This window comes from Ischnura elegans, chromosome 4, assembly GCF_921293095.1.
Source record: "Ischnura elegans chromosome 4, ioIscEleg1.1, whole genome shotgun sequence".
Taxonomy (NCBI): Eukaryota; Metazoa; Arthropoda; class Insecta; order Odonata; family Coenagrionidae; genus Ischnura; species Ischnura elegans.
In genome coordinates this window covers 103682627-103706254 of record NC_060249.1, presented here as the reverse complement: position 1 = coordinate 103706254, position 23628 = coordinate 103682627, and the positions used below count along the sequence as shown (strand labels likewise).

At 43.0% G+C, this 23628-nt stretch overlaps 1 protein-coding gene across 2 annotated transcripts in view; it reads left to right on the top strand.

Annotated features, from left to right (window-relative positions):
- LOC124157855 (zinc finger protein 384-like) overlaps window positions 1–23628 on the top strand; it is a 171917-nt gene that overhangs the window by 41999 nt on the left and 106290 nt on the right. The window contains exon 1 of one of the 2 annotated variants that reach the window (XM_046532904.1): window positions 10757–11020. The exons of the other annotated variant lie outside the window; for it this stretch is intronic. Within the exon in view, the coding sequence (XP_046388860.1) occupies window positions 11006–11020 (15 nt within the window). The 5' untranslated portion in view covers window positions 10757–11005. Of the gene's footprint in view, window positions 1–10756; window positions 11021–23628 lie in introns of those variants that run through there. 2 annotated transcript variants of the gene reach the window in all.

Here is a 23628-nt window from a genome sequence, read left to right as displayed (position 1 = left end):
ATTGGAATGCCGTTTTCAAAATTTCTTTCCTTTTATACATCTCTCGACCTCTCTCCTCCGTCGGATCTTCCAAAAAAAAAGAAAAATATCACCCCCACCCACTCCTCGTTTAAGCATAAGGCCACCCAAGGAGGAAAAGAAAAAGGGGGGTTCGGGAGTGAAGAACTACTATAGGGCTGATTAGAGTACCCCGGCTCGGTGGGGGTTTCGACAATCGTTGGCGAATTTCAAATGTTATGAAAAGGATCGGAGGGGGTGGGTGTGTGCGGATAAGAAATGGAAGGTAGGTGAGAGAGGGGTGGTGAGAAAACGCGATGAGTATTTCGGAATTTCTGTAGTTTTCTCGAGCAATTTTATGCGTCCATTTAATTTTTTTTGTCATTACGAATGCGGCCCCCGTTGATTTCTTATTGTGAGGAGAAATCACTCAAGTGGCGCTTTCGGCTTCTGCTGTAATTAAATTTTATAAGGTTCGAAGTTGCATTTTTTTCCACCCCCTCTCTTCCATCTTGTCCCACCTCCTTCATCTATACTCCGCCCCTATAAAAACCCCATACCCCCTTCCCTCTCCCCCCCTTCCTCCTACCATCCCCAGTTTTCACCCTCACTTATTATTACTTTTTGTTCGACACCCAACCCCTCTCAGCTCCGCCCCAAGTTTTTTTCCAGATCAAGAATTTTTTTTCTTCCCCACCCTTTCCGTCTTTATTCTTTCATCGTCCATTAACGGCGGATTCTTTATCGGAAATTATTTAATTAATTCAATTTTCTACAGGAATAGCGCACAATTCGAGACTGTGTCAAGGGACTTACTTTTTTTGGCCAAAAATATGTCACCTTTCACCCTCTTTGTTTTCAAAACGATTTCACCCCTCTGGCGTAACTATTTTAATGCAATTACATCCTTCAATTCCTTATATATACTTACATTCTCATGTTTTCCTTCTTTGGAAAAAGTTTCGTTACGTACTAAATATTTCTTAATTTATTTCGTTTTATGGCATATAAAATGAGTAAGAATAAACGGTTAATTTGAAAAAATTAATATAAAAAAGACAGGAAACATTTGACCCATTCAAATATTTCATGGTAACAGAATGTGAAAAGTAATACGCAATATAACTGATCCTGTAGGTAGGCATTTATTTTAAATCAAAATAATGAATTACTATACAAGTTACACTATTCCTTATGTAATAACAATATTTATTAGCTTTTTGCGATTAAAAATCTGCTATACTATGGAAATAGGTTTTCGCTTCTTTGAAGTACAAGTTGAAGGTTTTCTGTAGATATCGGATTAATAGAAATTAACGTCACTGCTGCACGCATGTTCTATGTAGCGAATTATCATGAGTATTTGATACATACCTTTTTTGCGTTGGGTCTCATTTGTGGAAAGGAATGTAGGTGTAGAATCTTGCGCAGTAGGATCAATTATGATTGGGAGCCAAGATGAGCACTGGATAAGAAATAAGTTTTCATCATTCTCGTCTTCAGAGTCACGCCATCTCCACAATCTTCACTTGTCATCGCCTTGAACGCTGAAAGAGACTGCAAGGATAGAGATGGATCTCATTTTTCTCCGTTATGCGATATCTATCTGGGCCGCCAAAAACATTTACCATTTCCATTAATCACTCTCAAATTTTAAATGGATTCTGCAAACTTTGTTCGTCTCAGGAAGAACGGTAGATAGAAGTGTCCATCTCTCGCAGATCAGACCAGAATTCAGAATTTTCTGGAAAAAAACTAAAATAATTTCATATTTATGTCAACTGTAAAAATTTGCTCTTCTAATAATTGTCCTTATCTTCTGTCTATCTAAAAAAAAGTGGGAATTATATGCTCTAGATTCTTTGCTATCTAGTCTGCAAATTGCTTTAAAACATTGGAAAATGTCTGTCTATTATGGTGTTTTCCGTTTGTTAGCAAAAATAATTCTGTCTATAAAAAATTACAAACTCGTCTTGAAAAATAGATACTTTGTATCCACCGTTGTATTGCAATCAATGATTAAAATGAAAGCTATTATGATTTCCCCTGACGAGTTACTAGCGAATTAATTCCGTAAAAGAAGTAAAGAAACGTCAGTCTGAATGAAAGTGGTGCAACAGCCAAACGAAAGCAGTGAGTAATGTGTCAATGGAAGAATGAATTAATTTAATAATTTACAATATTTGCATCCCCACTTTGAGTTTTGACCTCACTTTGGACATCACAAGCAAGAATTGTAATTTTCGAAAGGTATTTGCGGAAATAATTGGAAATGAGTATTTGTTTTCGATCTTACTATAGCGAAGGATTTGTCTTAAACGCAGCTTCCTCTCTGCGCCCGAACCATCGCAAGCAGCGATGGAGAGATTTTTTTTGGCTTCGGAGTGGTTTGGAGGGTGTGTTCTTTTTTTCCCTTCGTTTAATTCTTCGGCGTGGGGGCGTGGGTGGAGGGTGTGGGGGCGGAGTGGGGGCCTCTTCAAGGGCTGCCGCGCTCTCTCGGAGGGGGTGGGATGGATGCGAAAACAATGGAATGGAGATAGGCGGAGCGGGAAATGGGCGGGGCCCTTGTGTGAGAGAGAGAAAATATTGAAGGAGGGAACGTAAAAGAATAAGAAAGAGTAGGGGAAGGGAATTGAAGGGAAAACATGAGGGAATAAAAAGAACTCCTTACCACCTCCCCTTCCTTCTTGAAGATTTTATGGAAATGGGACTCTTTTTACTAATTGTTAATCGATGGGAAGGAATCCTTTTTTGAAGGAAGGTCTCGCTGTGATGCCTCATGAAGAAATTTGAATCGGAAAAATTCTATAGATCTGGAATGTAGATTAGATCGGAGACATGGACGAATATTCCTTCTGTAGACTTCCGCGGGTGGTTGTTTGTGAAGGCGAAAATCTTCCGGGCATGACTCCGCGTTGTTCAATTTCTTCGGACGGCAGTTTTGCCGGGTTTTCAGAAACTCTAGGGGACTATTGAGGCTCTAGGAGACTGTCGCCCAAAGAAATGGAACGACGCGAGGTCAATCCCGGAATGCCAGAACCTTCATGGATAGATATTAAATTCAAAGGGAGAGATAGAAGATTCATCGATCCTCTTGTGGAGATAGTTATCAAATAATTCGTCTCATGCCATCAAAACGTTTTCTCTCTAAAATATTTTTTTATAAACCCTACAACTTCAAGTGGTACTTTTCTAATTCCATGCCGAAGATGGTTTTATTTTTCACCATACAAATTTGTTCGTTAGGGATAAGAAATGATGTAAATGCTACTCCGAATTAAGTTATAACTCTTACTACTTCTCGTTATATCTTGATTTTAACGCTGTGTACCTTTACCGAATAAATCGTGATCATAGTCCATTATTTGTCAGCTTAACTTTACTGGGGAAATAGAATGAAACTTTACTGCTTTGATTTATTATTCCACGCAAAATAATTCCTAATCTGGTGCATGAGACTGCCGCTTTGAAGGTTAGGGCTATTTGAAGTTTTTTTTCTACTAGCAAATTGAGGACATTCGTGTGGTGAATTATTTATAATTTAAAAAAATCCCTTACATTACCTCATCCTACAGCGATGTTAATATTATCATCTCGCCGCCATCTTGAATGCGACGCGTTATTGGATTTTTCTTCCCGACCGATTGCATATCATCCGAGCAAATGTCACTCCCACACCACGTTCCCACAGTCTTAATCTTGCCAACCCCAACGCCTTCTTCCTTGAGAGGGATGCGAAAGAAAAGCTTTTTAATCCCCGGTCGCGTCCCATCCCCACCGCAATAGACAAGGCAGGGTCCCCAACACCCGCGTCCCCAACGCCGCCGTCTCCGAGGAGTGTCTGGTCACGGGATCAAGGACTCCTCCCACTCTTCACTTCCACGAAAGTGCATGTATGCATGTTTTCGCGCCGCACGATCCCGGATGGTAACATTTACGATCACATTCCCGAATCAAGGAGCCACGCACCGACTGCGTTTTCATTTTCCTACGGGTGTTTCCTCCAATTTTAATATTTTTATGGCTACCATTCAAATTAAACTATATTATATTGTCCTCCGTTTCTTTTAAGGTTATTTTGGCTTTAAACTATTTTAAAATAACATTTTGACTTCAAGGTTGACTTTGCTCATTGAATTATTTTTATCGCCGTCGATGATTTTCGTTCCCACCAGAAATTGTGGCGAAGAAATTTTCATCTCACTTACGCGTGGGGTGAATATTGGCTCAAAATTCCAGGTCTTACCGGCAGAATGGATGCGTGAGATTAACAGTAGATCTCCTCAATGTTTCTCGACCACTCCATTTCAAGGGGAATAGAAACATCTGCGCACACAATGTTTCATAGAAGTAGAAAAATTTTGAGAAAATTGTAGGAGTTTATTTTTTTAATCATAATTTTAATGTAAATGATAAACTTGTTGTTGCAAATTTATTGGTAAGTTACGATAAAATCATAAAAAAATTTGAGTTGCCTTCACCACCAGGATTCTACCATTTAGATATTGATTTACTTTCTGATTTCATCCAAGTTTTCTTTTTTTCGAGCACTTCAGCTGCTTACGTACCTTAATTAATTAAATCTTCACTTTTCAAAATGAATGTTATCTTGTCAATCAAGTAGGCATGAAACACGATCACCCTGTCCTTTTCCAAGAATAGCTCTTTCATTCACCTTTCGCCTCTGTCTACTTCAATCTCTCTGGACAAGTTCTACGTCAATGCCTCTCCACCCCATTCCTCTTAACGTACCTGTTGCAATAACTTCTCTCTACCTTCGTTTCGCCGATCACCTTCGAAGAACTGTGACCTTGGTCAAACCCAGGTTTTTTCACAGCAGGCTCTGGATTACTCTTGGTGATAAAACCGTCATTTTTGGCACAATTTTATACTTGTGTTTTATTTGCGGCGGCGCATATGCTATTCCTACCTCTGGAACGTAAAGAAAGACTAATTGACAGTGATACCGTTCTCGTGTATTAGAAGCAAATTTGAAAAAATTTCTGTCGAAGGATTGTTACACAAGCCAATCTGTTCCACCTTATAGACATTCTTTACGCCACCTCTCCGGATTTAAGATACTACTATACATTTAGTCATTACTTGTTTAGCACACGTTATCGCCTAAAAATACATAAATATTTTAGAATATTTTATATTCCTGCAGTCAAAACTCCAAGTTGCGGGATCTTACAGTAAAAATGGAATCATTCTACGATAATAATATCCATGAGTTAATTGGACTGGTTCATGTAAAACATGAAAGATCATACTTGAAATAAGAATAATTTTATACAATAAATGAAACAAGTGTGACATATTTTGGGTGATTTTCAATTATTTGATATCAACGAGTTTTAAATAGCCTTAGATACATAGTATCAAGGATCAAAACTAGGGGGGGGGGGTTAAAGCCATGGCCGTTCAAGTTGTTGATAAGATTTAAGCATGGAAAAGGTGAATGAAATCAACATTTTTAGGAAACTGTAACAGCTCTGTATTATTTTTTAAATTATTTGCTTGAAAAATTATTATTTTCCTTAAACGCCTTTGCGATTTTTGCTTCGAGTAGGGGGGGGGGGCAGTTGCCCCCTCCTGCCCCTCGCTGGGTACGCCCATGCATAGTAGTGTGGGTATTTACCCGGAATGCCCCCTCCGTAAGTGTCCATGGTTTGGTTTGGCTTCCCGGTGATTCCTTTCTCGCAAAACTTCCTGCTGGTCGTATGTATTGCTTTCGAAATCCCGATCCCAGGCCCAATTTTCGCGTAGAACAGATGGAACCAGAGGAAGTTGGAAGTTCGGAGACGATGAGAGGAATAAGATGAGATATATGGACGGTCAGTGTTCCATGGAGGAGAGTCTATCTCGCGAGTTCTCACGCTCCGTGGACGGAGCAAGAGAAGGGGAGCGAACGCTTTAACCCCTCCCCTTTCCACTCCTCCATTTCAAGTGCATCTCACCCCCACCTCCACTATCCTCCATAAAACCATTCCTCTCCCCCTCCAACTCACTGACCATCCTCCTCCCTCCTTCACTCCAGAGAGCATCATTTCCCCTCCATCTCACTCTTTCCCCCACTTCCACGCATCCCTTGTCCTCCGACCCTTATCCTCTCTAGTTATAAAGAATAACGGCCGGTTGCAGAAATAGAAGAAATCGTTTCCCTTCTGACCCTTGCCTCCCACGAGACTTCCATAGTGGTACAATGTGTCCGAGAGGAAAAGTTGCACAGCATCGACCACTGGACCGAATCATCAGATCCAGCATTCTTGAGTAAACAGAGACCGTCATTCTACGATTCGATCCGTCAATGCCTGCGACAAAATCAACTAAAAACTTGAAAGTGAATCACATCTTAATATATTTAGCTCGTTCAATCGTATATCTCGCTCTAACTTCAGGTTGGAGTGTACACAACTTCATCGTGGTTAAAATACAGTATATTTTCTTGATTTCTAGAGTGTTTTGGTGGTAACAATTAGCTACTTTGGCTGGTAAATCTTTCCCTTTATAATAAAAGATTCCCTTGTGATGTTAAAACTACAGCATCAGAAGATAGGTTTAGAAACACGATACTTTGGAATAACAAGATCTTTACCGAATAATTATGAAAAACGAGTTGGCAATAAACCTAAAACATATAATTCACATTTAGCAATGTTCCAATACTTTAATCAATTGGTGTAGCATAGCATTGTTTTACTTTACGCCCAAGTAACTGTGAATTAGTTGAGTTAACCTATGAAATAGTTATTTAAAAACGGCCGAGGAAAGGAGAAATCATTCATGTCCTTAGAAAATTACTTATTCAAGCGTGTTTGGTTGATGAATGGCTTATTGGCGTTATGCGAGCCAGAACTCACATACCTGAAAGAGAAATTCTGAGAAGCTTTATCTCTGATCTCGTTTATTCGAAGAAAAATTGAACACGTTCTATAAATCATCGTCTGTGGGCGGTTCAGTGCAAATGCTGTTGGGGTGAATTTTATTCCATAATCCAGTTCGCATCTCAAGGACGTTGCGCTATCGCTCAGTACCCGCCATAAATGTTTTTCCTTCAAGTACTCATGAGTTACTGAGGCGAATACGCTAGTGAGTCATTTAGGATGACCCACACCAGGTGACTCCGCAATGTAAAGTGCATTGAACGTACTCAAGTCTTCTTACCTTTATTATTCTGTGAGGATTGGCCTTCGAATAATACGCGTTCCGGAAAGTTTGAAACCGCCGTATCATGTATTGCTATCTTCACATTACGGGAGGGTCGTAGCCGTGGTTCAAATCTCTTGTGAAGCTTTTGTACACCCTTAACAAAAATATATGAAGTGAGTGGTGTCTCAGGGAAATAACTGTTCATCCCACTCTTCTTTGGCGAATTTCACACGCCTATGGCTTAGTGCGGGGTGAGCCCTATCCTCACCTCTGCAAGCTCAAGAGAGGCTAATCCTGCCTCCTGAAAAATATACTTTTCAATCGTTGCATTTTTGTTGATATAGTGGAAGATCTTCCATTTACCCGCATAAATTATTTTCCTGCACATTATATATCAACCAAATATATGCTACGCATTATTCAACCCTAATAATAACTTGTGCCTTTCCGAAATTCCATGATTATGCTGCAATTCCGCTATGTGCTATTTTAATGCAGATTATGTGACAGTTGAAATTACAAGTTATAATGGTTGTCGAATTTGTGCCGACTGCTTTTTGGCGCCATTGTATTTATGATGAGGTTGGGTAAGGGTTTAGTCCTTTTGTCCATAAAGTAACGGATCTAGATAAATAACAGATGAATCCTAACCCACTAAAGCCGTTAACTTTTTCCATTGCGTCCACTCTCGTGTCTGGTGCATCTAAAGACGTGCACACGCTGTCATTAGTACGTGAGGTTTTCACTCCCTCGGAATCGGCTTATTAGCATGTTACGACGCCACGTCGAAGTGTTGACCAAGTTAGAGTGTGTGTTCATCAAGCCCGCCTCTGTTTCCTTTATCCTCCCGTTGACTGGGGCAGCGAATGCCTTTGACAGTTATTTCTCTCTTTCTCCATTTGGCGCGCGGGCGTTCTGCGGAATAATAGCCTTCGATTGCTTGACGACCCTCAACCACCTCGCGAATCCCCCCTCCAACGCTAGGCCTCCCTGCACATTTTCTCCCCCACACTCTCTCCGAAAAGGAGACTTTGTGAAGCGGATAGCGCGGGGTGACAAGAGGGGGAGGTAGGGCAGCGACCCCCACCCCCTCCCGCCCCCACCCTCCCTCCCCCCCGTCCATGTGTCCCGCATTTTGCGCTGCAGTGCTCGAACCCCTCCCTCGTGCGTCGTCAAGTGAAGAAGAAGTGACTGCATTGTTGTGACCGCCTCATCTCATCCCTGTGAAGGACGAAAGGCGAGAATGAATGCTACTCGTGAAAGGCATGTTTAACCGCTCGCGCGGTCTCGGAAGTACCCACCGGACCCCCCCCCCCCCCCGCCCCCCTCCGCTTTACGAGGAGGAAATCAGCTCAGGTCATATGCACTCGGCATATGACCTGAGCTGATTTTGCGCACGATTTTTCATAATTTTCCGATCGTTTTCCCACGCGCACATTGTACCATCAGCTACTTAGTTGTTAATTATGCCTTATTTATTGTTAAGGTACTTATATTAATCTGACGAACCTGTCCCTGGAATCGTAGGAGGCATAGCCTGTATTCAGGTTTTTCCAGCGAGCGTATCAGCAGAATTTTATTCACACCCATGTCTAGTGTGGTGGAAAACAACTCAAGCAGGGCTCGAACACACTACCCCAGGATTGGCAGGTGAGGACTATACCACGCCGACCGCGGGGCCGACATTTTTAAAAGAAGTATTTTTCAGCGAACAATATTTGCATTCGCTGATGCCCTTTGATCTGATTCCTCGTCCGAATATGATGATCATTAAACGGAATGAGTTTTGCGAACGGTTCTCCGGAGCGGATAATAATATCGTAAAATGAGGGGCGAGAGTGATTATTTTCAATTTGTTGGCTATCAAGTTGACGCGAAGTGGGAAGGTCATGGCGTTTATTTCGTCGGATGCCCAAAGGATCCCGTTACGGATTTTGCTTTTTTCCCTCACGTTCACCGGCGATCCGAACGAAGAGCGCCTCTCACCCTGGGGAAGGTTGGTAAGTGGGGGAGGCACGGATCCAAATGACGCGCTTCCTACGTCACTCTCCCTCGCCCGCCGTTGCGCCGGCGACCCTGCCCTTGATACCTTTTGGCTGGACCCCAGTGTAACTATGAAAAGATGATCTTCTGAGCATGCGGCCGAGAATCAAATGGCAAATCTGTGATCACGTGACGGGCCTGATAGACCTGATTGCCTGAATGCGATGATATAGTTTGTTTTATCGTTGGTCATTTTAACTTCGTTGGGATTTCATTCCGAGATGAAGCCTTTGGATATTCCCAAACAAATACCGTAAGTTTGAGGTGTCCCGGGGCAAGAAACAGGGCCCTCCTACCCTGGAGTCGTAAAATGCGCATTATGTGGTTCATGACTGTGAGCTTTACCCTCACCTATCCGAGCAAACTTTCGATTTAAGTCACTGAGCGAGTGAATACCGTGAGCCTCCCCCTCGCGCTGTTAGTACAGCAAATGTCAGGCTTGATCTCGGCTGAGCTCTACCCTAACCAATCCAAACCTACCTCTCGGGTTGATACAGTGAGTGAATACCGCTCGCGGTAATAGTACATCACATGTTATGCTTAGTCTCGGCTGAGCTCTACCCTAACCAATCCAAACAAACCTTTCAGGCTGATACTCGGAGTGATGCCGCGAGCCTTCCACCCACACTTATAGTCAAGTAAATGCAAGGCTTAGGTCTACCCTAACTAATCCAATTCTACCTATCGGCTCCATACAATGAGTGAGTTAGCCTTCTGTCCGCGCGAATATTCCAGCACTCCTAAGCTTCTTATTTCTTCTCGTTCCGTACTCTTTCTCCGTCCATATAATCTCCTCCTCCCCCGTCCAACCCCATCCCTCCTCTGTATCCTCCCCCTCTCCTTTCAATCCCTCCGCGTTTTTCCCTCCTGCGCCTTCTCGTCCCGTAGTTGCCCCTCGATCTCGCCGACGGCCGAACCCACCTGCCCGTCATCTCCCTCCCTTTATAACTATTCATCGTTATAACTCACCGCAACGCGGATCAGATTGCAAGATTTTTTAAACCAATCACTGGGGGCCATTCTTGCCTAGTTATAATTTTTGTCGATTGATATTGTTGATAGCGTGAGGTCTGTTGCATAGATGGGTCATGCACGTCAGGGTGGGCTATTTACTGAACTCGATCTTTGTATTGGTCGGAAAGGATTGGAATTAAGAGCTCTATTCAATATTTAAGTTTTAGTCAAGTCATATAAGGCGACGTTTTAGCTCATTCGGAGTCAGTTCACGCTCTCCTCTTGAGGTTTAAACTCCGAAGTTGGGTTGAGTTAAGCCGGGTTGAATCGTAGTGGACGAGGCTCTCGTCATTTTTCTTCCATTATTTTTCCCCTCCATTGGCCACTTCGATATCCTCTCCATTCTCGATGAGGCCGGACTTCTCTCCGTACCCGCATCCTCCGCCGTTTGACCGCGAGTCCGAGCAGTGCTTGCCCGGCGACGAGATGCTCTGAGCCGGGAAGCTCCCTCCACACGACTCCGCTCCGGACGCTGACATGCGGAGAGGCCGGGGGCGGGTTTAATGGTCCCTCTGTGAACTCCTCCCCTCCCCCACCCCTTCTCCGCCCCTCCGTCCCGCCCCCTCATCCCTTTCCCACCTAAAGGCTCAGGTCCGAAAAAAAAGTCCGCGGCCACGTGCCCCGTGTGTTGTTAGTGATTTCGTGACTCGTGTTTCGGTGGTGTGCTAGTGAGAATCCAGTCGGGGCGATTTGGGGACCTGCCTACCCCCGTCTACCTTGAGACTCCCCCAACTCGTAGCGTACTTGGAGAGTTAGACGACTGATTACCTGTATGGCTTGAGACGCCAGGTCGACTGCGATGGACAATGGTGAGGTGAGTCTGTGAGTACCCGCAGGAATACTTTTGATTTTTTTGTATTATATCTGTGGGGAGAGTTGGCGACAGACACTCTTGGCTAGCGAGACTGCGTCGTCATTCACTTCCCCCATTCGATAACATCTCAGATATCGCTTTGATCTTAGAATGGCAAGCGTCTTCCTCGGTGTCAGTCGTGTCTAGTGGATTGCTTCACTGTCATCTGTTCTCGCTGTTACCATTTAAAAGTAATTTTGAATAACGAATATTAGTAATAGTAAAACATCTTTATTTTCGATAGTATAATCAACTAAAAACTTAAGTTCCTTTATATGCAGGTATAAGAGCGAGGGCTTCTTGTGATTTCATTGAGGAAAAACTATAGAATTATTTTTAATGTAATTTATTTAGTTCTAGTTCTTGTTAGTTTATTTTGGCTGCGACAAGTAGTTTTACCTTTTTTAAATGTGGCGGGAGAAAAAGAATGGTGTAGGAATATTTTTATTTAAATACCAACGGATATTTTACTAAAAAGTCTTGAGGCCGATCCACGTATTAATGTTATTCGCTTTTTATTTATTTATCTGGATTATAAAACACGCGGAGATTCGGTCATGCAACAGAATATATTTCCACTAATTCTTTGCGACATGAATTCTCAGCGACCCCTGATTTGAGCCTTAGTACTATGGGTGATAGGACGCAATATTTTTTCTAATAGGCCCTTGTTTTGTATTTAAATCTGAATTATTTCGCCGTTATTTGAATTATTGGAATTAAGTTATTGGAATTTCAGCTTAACTTATTTGAAGCTGGATGAAAAATTTTCAACTGTTACCACTTAATACCTTGAATAAAGTAAAATAAAAAATTCTTAAAAGTGGAGTTCTGATTTATATGTTCACTCATAAATTCAACTCTTGTCCTGCGTATGTTTCGGGAAGAATAACTTTCTGCGATTAGCGCTTCCACAATTTTTTCATTCGGCTTCAAGTGAGTTCGATTCGATTCGAGTTCATCAGTTCCGGATTGCACCAATATCTATTTCTTCTCTTTACCTCGACCTTACGTTCTTCATTGGAGTGTATCCCTCAATCGTTCTCGGCCTGCGCTCACTACCTGACAGCTCAATTCTCTTCGAAGCATCTTGCAGAGCAGTTCATGAACCCCACAAGTATGAAGTCGCCACAAAGCAATCAAACTCCCAGTGGATTAATGTCGAAGAGGGAAAAGAATCCGTCTATCATCCGAAGACATCTCCGCAATAACAGTTAATCCGTCATCTCCTCCCACTTGTGGCGTACAACATAGTAACACATGACTAGCTCGGACATCGCCCTACCCCCTCCCTCGTCAAAGAGTCCGTTTTTAGTCTCAAAAAATATGAGTGGAGGTTCTGAGAGGACGATTGAGGTGTTTGACTTTCCGCCTCATACAAAATCCGTTTACTTGACCTGGCCATAAGCTTAGATCACTAAGCGTAATTATTGCGCCGTTGGTCGACGCTAATCACTACGGTGGAATTACCCTTAACAATACTATTTCATAGAAAAACTTGTTCAGAAAATTTTCCAGCGAAATGCACAGAGTCACATTAAAGTAGTTGTATTAAAGCGATTTGTTCTATGTCCGTAGGCTAAATAAAAAATTAATGCGGAGACTTTTAGCGATAACGCGTCTGTAGCAAAGGTATTTTTAGCAGGTAAGTTTTATAGTCATATTTGTGTTCTTGCGCTCAAGGGTAATGCTTTTATATGAGATGTGTCTATTGTCTTACTACATCTTGTAAACATAGCAGTTGTCTATGATAGGAGTAAGTGAGATTAACTGAGTTGAGAAAATGAACTGCGGCTTATTTCAAAACTGCCATACTAAAAAAACGTAAATCAGCTGATAATATGCTGAAAATTGCGGTGGCAAAATATCTTAAAAATATATATTTCTATTAAAAATATGTTAAGATTCGTTCGTCCAATCTGAACTAGCAAGGAAAGTCGCAGAAGGGGGGAGGGGTATTTCTCCGTTCCGCGAGATCCACGGAACATTGTCCAGTGGTGTTGGCGGTTTTTGAACCCCTCACCTACCGGTGTCGAGTTCCATGCGACGCCCCCACTCTCTCTCCTTATTATCGTCTATTTTTACCGTCCCAAATTCTCTTTATTCATTCAACATGCGCTTGCATACTAAGCGAATCTTTTAACTTTTTCTTGCGATCAGCGAATTTTTCATTTTACGAAAAAAGTGAGTTCCTCGCTGTTGCCATTGTTTCTACATATTTTCGACTGCCGTTGCGAAGACCTTTTTTCAATTTTTTATAAGAAAATATTGTCGGACTGAAGTTTTCTGATCGAGCTTTAATGCTGTGTAAGGAAAAATTTATGTTGCAATGATGCCGCATTGTATTTGTAAAATGAATTTTTAAGCTACTATTTTTGAATGTTTTCGCAAATGGAATAGCTGTCATGTTCTGCTTAGGCAGGGTATTCAGGAGGTTCATCAGTTCTCTTATTTTGTATTACCCATCAAACTTTTTTGATCGCTTTTATGGGTTAAAAACGAAAATAGCCACTAGATTTCCTTATCATTCTTACCGCCTTTATCCGTATGGATAAATAATAGATTTAAACATATCATCGCTTGTATATGTGACTTCAATACGACATGCGACCAATGCGGTAAAATGCAGAACACACATTCTATAGACGTAAATTTCAGCTCTCATTGAAATTTTTGATTGATTCAGTGAGTTGGCAAAACTGCCTTGGAAAAGAATAAGATTTTCTCATCCAGGACAACTCATTGTTAAATTACCTTCAGTATTTTCCCCAAGGAACCAAGTCTCACCAACTTTTCTCTAGAATATAAAATAGCGTGGGAAACGATTAAAATAAAATTAATAATATTCCCATTACATCGTTGAATCAATTTTTTTCCTCGGAATATCTCCAGAGGTCGATTCGAAAGAATAAATCCCTTTCACTGGTCTCAACGTGTGGATGAAAGACAGATATATAGAAAAATATTTATTGTTCAGGAAATGTTCCGTAAGAACAAAAATAATATTAAATTACATGAATAAATTGCATTTTGCTAGCACATTAAATTAAATACATTATAAATGATTACAATGATATTCCATTTCTTGGCATAACCGATCATAGCAAATGCATGAAATAATAGTGAAAAACGGCAACGGGAAAGAGGCTAATGGCGGAAATTATCTCGCCGATATTTCAACTAGAAACTTACTCACGAACATTGACCATTCGAATACCCGTTTTTCAGCGTTTTCCCGAAGTATTTTCTCCCTGACGTGTCTCAGGTTTTAAATCCATCTCTCCAGCTTCCTTTTTCAGAGAGCTAACCCTGAAATATAGGCGGCAATCACCCTCTCTGGAGATATATCTCACCCCTCCCGATTCGCGCGTCTTATGTCCAGTGCTTCCCTCCGCCCCCCGCCGGGATGGATTTTGTCACATCGCAATGGGAAGAAGCGCCACGGTGGGATGGGCAAGTGGCTCTCCGAAGATGGGCACGGCATGAAAGTCAGTAAATGGCTCTATTCTGGAATGGGGAGGGGCTTTTGTGGACTGTGGGAAAAGTCCGGGAAGCGGTGAGAGACTCGGAACTGGAAGACTCTCTTCTTTGCCTCCCCGGTCGACATCCCTCCCTGACTCACTCTCTGAGGGCTCTCCTCTGAAGTGAGATGCCTGGGAAATATCCAAAGGGAATCGATCACTTAGAGCATCATCACTTTTTCCCCGCCCGGAAGACGGGCGTCATCCACCGCCATCGCCACCATTCTCCCCGCGCATAAAACCTTTCCGGCCGGCCCCATCCTGGAGAAAGGATTGAGCTGAGTGATTATTGGATTCAGCACACTCTCCCAAGAATGAAAAGTCCTTAATCGAATGACCGACTCGTCCTGATCTTTTCAAATCAGGTATCATTCCATATACGCCAATAAAATTTAAAAAAAGCAGGTTGTTATTTCAAGATATGAACACAAATACTGGAGTGACGTTAAAAAATCATTTTAATTTGCAATTAGGTAGTTTTATTGGAGGAAAAGTTAGAAGAAATCTAATCTAAGCTCCCTCCAGTTGCAAATATACTTGTTAATCTTACACCACAACGGAGCTAAATGAAAAAAATATGAAAGCGAGTCAGTAATCAGTATCGTCTCATGATAACAGCTAAACAGTAACAGATGTTGAATATATTCTTCTACTCTCGATACTACCTTAGTGGATTTCAGTGAATCTAAGCACTCTGCCGTTACGTAAGTTTCACATGACTTCAGTTCTGCATTTTTTTTAATACTGGCATTTTTTCGAGATGTAGGTTGAACGCTGGCTTCGGCCTTAGGTATCGAATTCGACCGCTCTCCGTAGACGTTGGAGCGCCACCTGAGGATGCGGACGGAAGCAAAGGCGCTATCCGCTTCTCCCCAACGTCTCCTCCTGCCCCGTGGAGGACGTAAATTGCAGACCTCTCTTCTTGTGCACGTTCAATCCAAGAGTGTGTGGGGGAGGGGGCGGTAGGATGCTGGAATTCCGCGGGGCATTGCTCCTTCGCGAGGAGACCGCTGCCGAGATTTATACAGCAACATCTCTATCGCATTCTCTCGGGACGCTTTAAGCGGTCGCAGTCGCTCGAAACATGAGTTCCTCATATCCCATTGATGGCCCTGCTTTATTAGCAGACCTTTCATATTCAAAAGCCTTCACGAGGCTTTGTCTTTTGCCTCGCTTCAATCCATTGCGGATGACGATTCCACATGAATCCATTAGGTCCATTTAGAATAAAGAAATGGGGCTCATGAATGAAATTGAGGCAGGCTTTACGCTGAAATAAAGAAACAAATCAATGAGGTAAGGGTGGCCGTCCAGGGTGATTAGCGCAATCCCATAGTAAACCCAACTTAATTTTATAATACTTTTAATAAAAATTTTCTGGGGCCAATTACGTGTGGAGATCGAAAATATTAATTTCTTATGCGGCAAATTTTGTTCTATTTTCCTCCATTTGTTTTTCACCGGTTCTGACTGAAATTATTGAGCATAATGCTACGTATCAAGGTTTTATTTCTTAGTAGTGTTTTCCAGCTTCGGAAGATTTCCATGTTAAAAATTTGAAGCAGTTACGAGGAAGTCAGTAGGCGGAGTTGAAGGAATAAATTTTCTGGCCATAAAAGAAACCAGTTAGTTAGGAAATGGCTGTTACGCGGTAAGTGCGTGGAGAAACAGGTACTTAATTCTGTGGTTACGATTGAAGAATCCACATTTATTACCTATGACAATATTATTTTAAATAATTACGATCATCACTATTTTTAATCTTTCATGTCGCTAACAGAAACTGTATTTCGCACAATATCTCGTTTTATTTCAAGTAAAAATAATATTTGGATATAAATTAATTATGGGCGAGGCTCGAAAAAAATTTAAGTAAAAGCATTATGAATGAACTTGACCTCTGCTTGCGTCCTATTCTGCGGACAATTGTGCTCACTTTATTTGAACTGCAGTCGGAAAGTTCAATTAGAAGGAAAAGCAATATTCTTATACATAAATTTACATGATAGTATCCTCAATCTCCTCCTCATACTAAATGAAGGAATATTTTGTAATGATAGGTAGGTGAGCACGGCTTAGTTTTGGTTTCGAAGTCCCATCGCTTGGCAGTAGTCGCCTCTATACTCCTCACCGAGTCTGTTTGAAGAGTCGTCGGAGCCACGGGGTGGCCGTTCGCCGCCTTATGCGTTTCATTCGATATTCAGCGTCCCGGTCACCTTATTATGCTGCCTCCCTTCCTCGTCCCCTATCGGCCCGCGACATTCGCGAAGAGTCGCTCTCCCTGAGAAGTGGCCGTAAATCAGGGTTGGAAAGAGGAGGGGATTGTGCAGACAACCGAATGCTCACTGAGTGGCCGTCCATCACTTTTGACGAGTGTGATTTGAGGCCCCGGGAAGATGATCTCTCACCTGCTACGAGTCGCCATCGATACCAGCCCGATAGCTTTTAGCATACGCCTCGCCAGGTGTACGGGGACTCGTCGCCAAGATCACGAAGCGCGCAGGCTGCCTCAGATGGGTGGCGGTTGCATTGTGGGAGGAGAATAGTTGACGGTTTTTGCATTTGCACAGTGACCATGGCATCTTATTCCAAAAGTATTATAGGTGATGAATTTTCTCAACGGAAATTTAGAGAAGAGCTTTTTTTCGTGAGAGTCCTTAGAAAGAGAAAGGACAATCTCTGTACGCACATTTTGAGAAATATTATTGCTGAAAGGGATAAGATATCGGAGAAAATTTTGATGGAAAGAACATAAAGGACTGCTTTGAAGGAGGTTTGCAAAGGGTAACAAATAATGATTGGATAAATGAAATTGCAGGAGTCAAGTCGAGATGAAGAGATTTGACAAATAGAAAATGATTGCTGAAATTAGAAGCAAACCGACAATATGATTGATGACCTATGATGATTATGAAAACTCAGAAATATTAAAGATTATGAAAGTCCATCAGTAGTAAACGTGTTCTTCCTTTTCAAAATCAAAATCCTATTTTATTTGTGATCAGACTAGCATGTAGCATGTTTTATTTAAAAATCCAACAAATAAGTAAATAACTGTCCGTTTTAATTCTTCGATATCGTCTCTGTCCCATCAGTATATGATGGGGAGATTTCACAACATCCACTGGCAAATAAACCGTCGCGAGTTATGAAGTTTTGCGATAAGTAATTACAATTCTTACAGCGGTGCTCGTGTTAAAATGTCGTTTTATATCCTGAGAATAATTTAAGTGTGCTAAAGTAAATATATTCATTCAGCCTATGTTGACCACCCCTGAGTCACTGCTTATATTGGTGTCTCTTTCCCCGTTACTGTGACTCATTCATTGTCAGTCATTCTCAGCCGTCGTTAAACCTCGGATCCACTAAAGCTCTTCTTCCTCGAACCCAGCTCTCTTCAACATTTCCCTCCTTAACCTATCCTAACCCCAATTAAACCGCAGAACCTTCCGCATATCTCCTGCCAGCTCTCATCTTCTTCCTTGATATCATGTCCTCAACGGACTTGTCCTCAAAAAACCTGTCTTGAATTCTGCAACTGTATTATTCACCTACCAGTCATGTGAACGGTGCCGGAGGAGCCCCTCGGGATTTTTTATCAGCTGCGAGAAGAGTGTGAGAGCTTGCGGGATAATTAATGGTAACCGATCGTTTCACGCTTAGAAAGTGATAAATATCATCGTCCTTTAATGTTAAGTTTCCTGGAGCGTGGAATAAATTTATCTTTCGGCTGTATACGAGTCATTGCTACTAATGACCTGTTTACAAACGCGTGATTTCTAATCTATGATGGCTTTCCAAGCCGTCTGGGACAGCAATCTGATATGTGATCGGTTTTAATTGCTCAAGTAAGCGTCAATCTTATTCAATCATCAAAGGAAAGGAATATCTTGTTGATTACTTGACCTATATCATCATTTGATTCCAATTGAATGGCCGCGATGTTTCTCTCCTGTAAGAAGTCGTATTTTGACATGAAACTCTCTGGTGCAGATTCTTGACAGCAGCATTTGGACACTACATCAGATATGGCCGTTTATCCTAATCATTAGCTGACTAGCGTGAGAGTGAAAAAATCGGATAAAAAATCAAAAATCCGCAATAGAGAGAAGGTGTATGCAAGAAATGCAGATGAATATCGTTTTAATTATGAAATGGCTTGACGCGCCTTTGGTTGGCTTGTCCGTGTAATATCGCTCTTAGATTCGAAATTTTATTTTTGTTTTTTAATGACTTTCCCGTTCAGATAATACGTTAATATCATTACGAATTCATACGAAATATCTCTAATGTTCATTGAGGGACTAATAGTAGCATTATTTTACACGAAAATAGCATTAAAGTCTATTTTGTGTTTTCTAGTAACGTCGCTTATTGTCAATTCTTGTGTTGAATTTTATATCTGAAGAGTTTGGCTCTCAATGAAAATACTGATTAGTCTCGCATATAGTTATCCTTTCATTGATCGTATCTAATATTTTTCTGGTATAGTTTTTTATCATAAATCTCTGTTATTCCTGGGTTTCCAATCGGGAGGAGGTGATAATACGCCGTCTTCATCGGAAAAATTCAATCTGATGATGATAATGTAGTACGACGTCGAAACGTTGGTGTCCTTCACCCGGTTAAAACACGAGAAGAACTTATCCCCCCATTCGCAGGGAAGGCTACCTTCTTAAGGCCATTTTACTCGGGGCACGTCGTTATGCAGGTTGGCACCGAAAAAAGTTGTTGAAATCGCAAGACTGCGAGCTCTGAATTAGAGAGAGGCTATTTTTCCATCTCGTATCCATGCATTTTCGCTTGTGTTTTAGCAATTAACCGCTTTACACGACCCTATTTTGACAGAGCCTTTGCACATACATCATACTGCGCAATGACGTGCCCCGTGTAAATCGTCCTTCACCAATGAATTTTCAACGCCTTGCACCTACTCCAATTAGTCCACAAGGGCAATCCACGGTGGTATGATTGGCAGGAAACCTCTCCTTATTTATTGGTGACTATAGTAGGATCGTAAGAAGAGACAGAAGACCAACCCCCAACCCCGTGTCCGCCCCCGGCGTCAATAATCACGCCCCTGATCCCTACCCCACCGCCCGTCTCCTCCTCGGGTAGACCCGCGCCGTGTGTGATTTCCATCGTCTCAAATTCCCCCAGTACCTCCCTACCTCCTTCCCAACCGGTTCGGCTTCGAATCCCGCCCGAGGCAAGCACGTCTCCTCTCTCTCTCTCTCTCTCTCCCTCGCACAACGTGCCTCGTCCTCCTTCCACCACACACATCCCGGACCGCCTCCTCATTGCTATTCACGGGCGAAGGGGAATATCTCCCGCTGCATGTCCGATACAACTGCCACGCGGAATGTATGCGTCTCGGGCCGTCTCTCTCACACTGCTTTATCGACAGAAATCAACCCTCGACGGTGACACACGCACGTCGCGACGATTCGAGCCGACCCTCGCGCCACTCTTCCTCCGCCGATAGACTTGGAATCAAGCGGACTCCTATTCCTTCTCCCTCGCAGATGCACGCCGCGCTGTGCGCCGCTTGCTGGTGGGAAACGCGTCTCTTAAACGCTTCGGGAGGAGTGTTGATCACCTCTTCTAGCTCATTGTCCGGGCTGTTTGTTTCCCTCCGTTGCCCTCTCGTGCCTGCCCTCCGGGTTACGCCCATGCAAATTGATTCCATTCCTCTTACAGCTTCCAGCTCCTTCTCACGCTTAGAAAGTGCCGCGAGGCGGGGTTGTGGATATTGAGAAGGTCAATGTGTCCAAACCAATTGCGAACCCTAACTCGTGAGATTTTACCTTAAACCTTTGTCGTCAAATTAATTGTGCTCCCATTGAAATGATTGGTCCGCCATCTGTGTAAAATCCGAATAACAAACAACAAATTTAATTGTTGAAAAGAATTATTTACCGAATTACTCCTTGTTGATAAAGATAACTCATGAAGATATGAAGCTAAACCCCTACAGAAAAAATAAATTAATCATCTGGATATGGGAAAGTTAATTACATTTGGCTCGACTTCTTTTGCCGTTTATTAAATAGTAGCAGAAGTGAAAATGAAGCTTACTCAGGTATCTGATTCATCATCATTACGTGACTAATAAAGAACTTCCATCCATTCTTCAATCAAGTTGTGGATCATAATGACTCATGAATTGGAATCAATTTCATGCAAACGTTATTCGGGGCATAATTAATTAGACACGTTTAAGTCCAGCAATTAGTAGGGGAAATCGAGCAACACTAAGCGATGTAGATTAAAATAATCAAGTTTGCTGATAGAATTGAGCTTATGATAATTGCAACTATTGCATATTACTTAGCAAATTATGAGACATAGTACGCCTCCAGATTGTTAAACAGTTCCGGGATAGTTAATAGCGCGTTCTTAATAGAGAACTGAATGTCATCTCGTGCGCAGAAAAATTCGCAATACCTTCAGTTAAAAGTGCGATCTCAAGCGAGAAAGAATGGAGAGGCCTTCTCGCACGGGCCCCTTTTTTTTACGGATCCCTCGGGGCGGCGATCATAACCTACCCTGGCCTTGGAATAAAAAAGTTTTGTTTACGTCATCATCGCGGCATTGTACTCGCATAAACGTCCACCCACCCGGCTCCACCGGCCAACCCCCGACGCGAAACAGGTCCTCGCCCGGGGGAGATGCGAAAGGGGGACCACGGCCGGCGAGGTGGTTAGTGGCGAAGCCGTGCTTTTCAAAGGCTTTGCCCGCCACGCCCCCCACCCGACCACACATTCTTTCTTCCACCCCCGCCTCGCCGCGGAAGAAAAGAAAAGAGCATCTCGCAGCGTTGCAACCTCGGTGCAGTCCTCCCTCGCGTCTGCGGGGTCGCTTAGCAACGCCGCGCCGCTGCCGCGCGGGGCTGCCTCAACTGCCGCGGCCGGAGCCAAGGTCGGGGATCTCTCGCCGTTTTCTCTCGCCCGGCCTCTTGACGCGCGCGTCCTTCTGCGGGGGAGATAAGGCGGCCGGCCCTGCACCCGGTCCACCTACTCCCGCCAAAGCTCCCACCTCCCATCGGGACGTCCGGAGTCGCACCGGACGACTTGCTCGCTGGACCCCACCGCGAGACTGTTCTCTTCTCCTTCATCAACCTCTTACTCCTTCCAGTGTGAGCAGCCAATCCTTATGAGGACGAGTCACTACCGCTCGTATGATGATATTTTGTCATTTATTCTGAAGTATTACTTCGTTTTAAACTCTAGCTATTATTCTGAAATTTTGTAGGGTGTATAGAGTACATCCCTATAAATGATAAGATGCGTTCAAATATTTTTTACAAAATCCTCTAAGAAAGTACTAAGGCAAAAATTTCACATTTGTCATTCATGCTAATTTTGACAAGGGTTTACTACATCCTACCTTGAAATTTTCAAGATTATAACATAAATTTGAAACTAGTAATAAGTACGAAAAATGTAAAATAGGGCAATTGGAACGAACCGAGCATTTTCGCTGGCAAATATTTATAGCATGCTTCTCTAAGAGGTTTCGGAATGAAATCTTCGGTTGCCTCCCCACTGATTACCTTCGTTGAGGCTTACGAAAACTGAGGAAAAGGAAGTATCCAGTTAGTGATATTAACTTTAACTTCGGATACTAATACAAGGATTCTCTTATGTGAAATAGTTTTTGCTTTGTCGCTGCCCACCACTCTTCGGTACGTCCGGCTGCGTTGCATCCCAACCTGCTGGACCCCACAGCGAGACGGTTCTCCCCCTTGCACCCTTCTCCTTCTCCCAGTTCTCGGCCACCAATCCTTAACCCGAGTTCTTTCGCGGACATTAATGTCGAACGAGTGCGATTCAAGGACTCTCATAGGGAAATTATTCCACCAAGCCTCTCCAAGAGTTTGCGGAATGGAATCTACGATAGGCTGACCGCCGTGTGCGCGAGCCACATGGCACGGTATTGGTAACTGTTGCATCTGAGAAGGAGTGAAAATCAATATGCTTTCACAACTCATACAGTTCGGTACGTAATTCCTTTCGAATAAAATAACCAAATGTATTTAAAGAACTGATATTGGTGGATACTAGTATTTCGAATAATACTCTATAAATAAGCAGGTGTGAAAAGATTTGCTGATAGGAGAATTGAGTGGAGAGCTGAATCAAGCTAATGCTAGGATTGATAATTATTTTTCGGGTTAATACCGCATTGACTCATTTCGGTGGACGGAAGTTTCGAGCGCATTCCAGCTCCCGTCTTCCAGCCCAAAAAACCTTTTTTAATAAAATTAAAAAAAATATTTAATGAACTGATTCCTGGGTACGTTTCTTTTAAACTATATTCAAATCTTAATCCTGTATGTGCATTAGATATAATCACTCAACTACTATCGGGCAAAAACTGCTAAGAATCAAAGTCAGAAGTTTCGGGTCAAAATTTTGAAGACGGCAGCCTGAATGCGCCCGAAAGTGTTGTCCACCAAAATGAGTCAACGCGGTATCATCCCGAAGAAGAATTATCTATTGAATCACCGCGGAAGCCTCCGTGCCAATGTTAGGAATGTTGACCAGTGATTATGATGGTATAATACTTTCTGATTCTTCCGATGGATCGAGTACGGCAAGGCGGGTGGGTGTTCCGCCTATGATTCCGCGACGAGGTGATCCACTCCCTGCGAGCACACCTCCGTACGACGCTGTGTGTGGTGTTCTCGGTCGCCTCAAAGGAGGTTGGATGGCAGTTACTGGGGGGGGGGGGGTTCGAGGGGGATCACACGCGGACCCGCGCGCCGTGCGCATGCGTCGCTCGGGCGCCACGTTGACGCCAACCCCCACCCCCCACCACCCCCTTTATACTCCCACCCCACCTCATCCCACCTCGCATGGTGTGCCCTAGAAAACGCATCCACCAATTGCACGGGGAGGTGGTGATTGGCTGGGGCATCGGAAGCGTCATCGGCGGGGGTATCGAGAGAGGCGGGCGGGGGGGCTTGAGGGGGAAGTCCGCGGGAGGATTGTAGTCTTTCCCTTCCTCCCTCTCTCCTCAAAACCTCCTCCCGGAGAGAGAGAG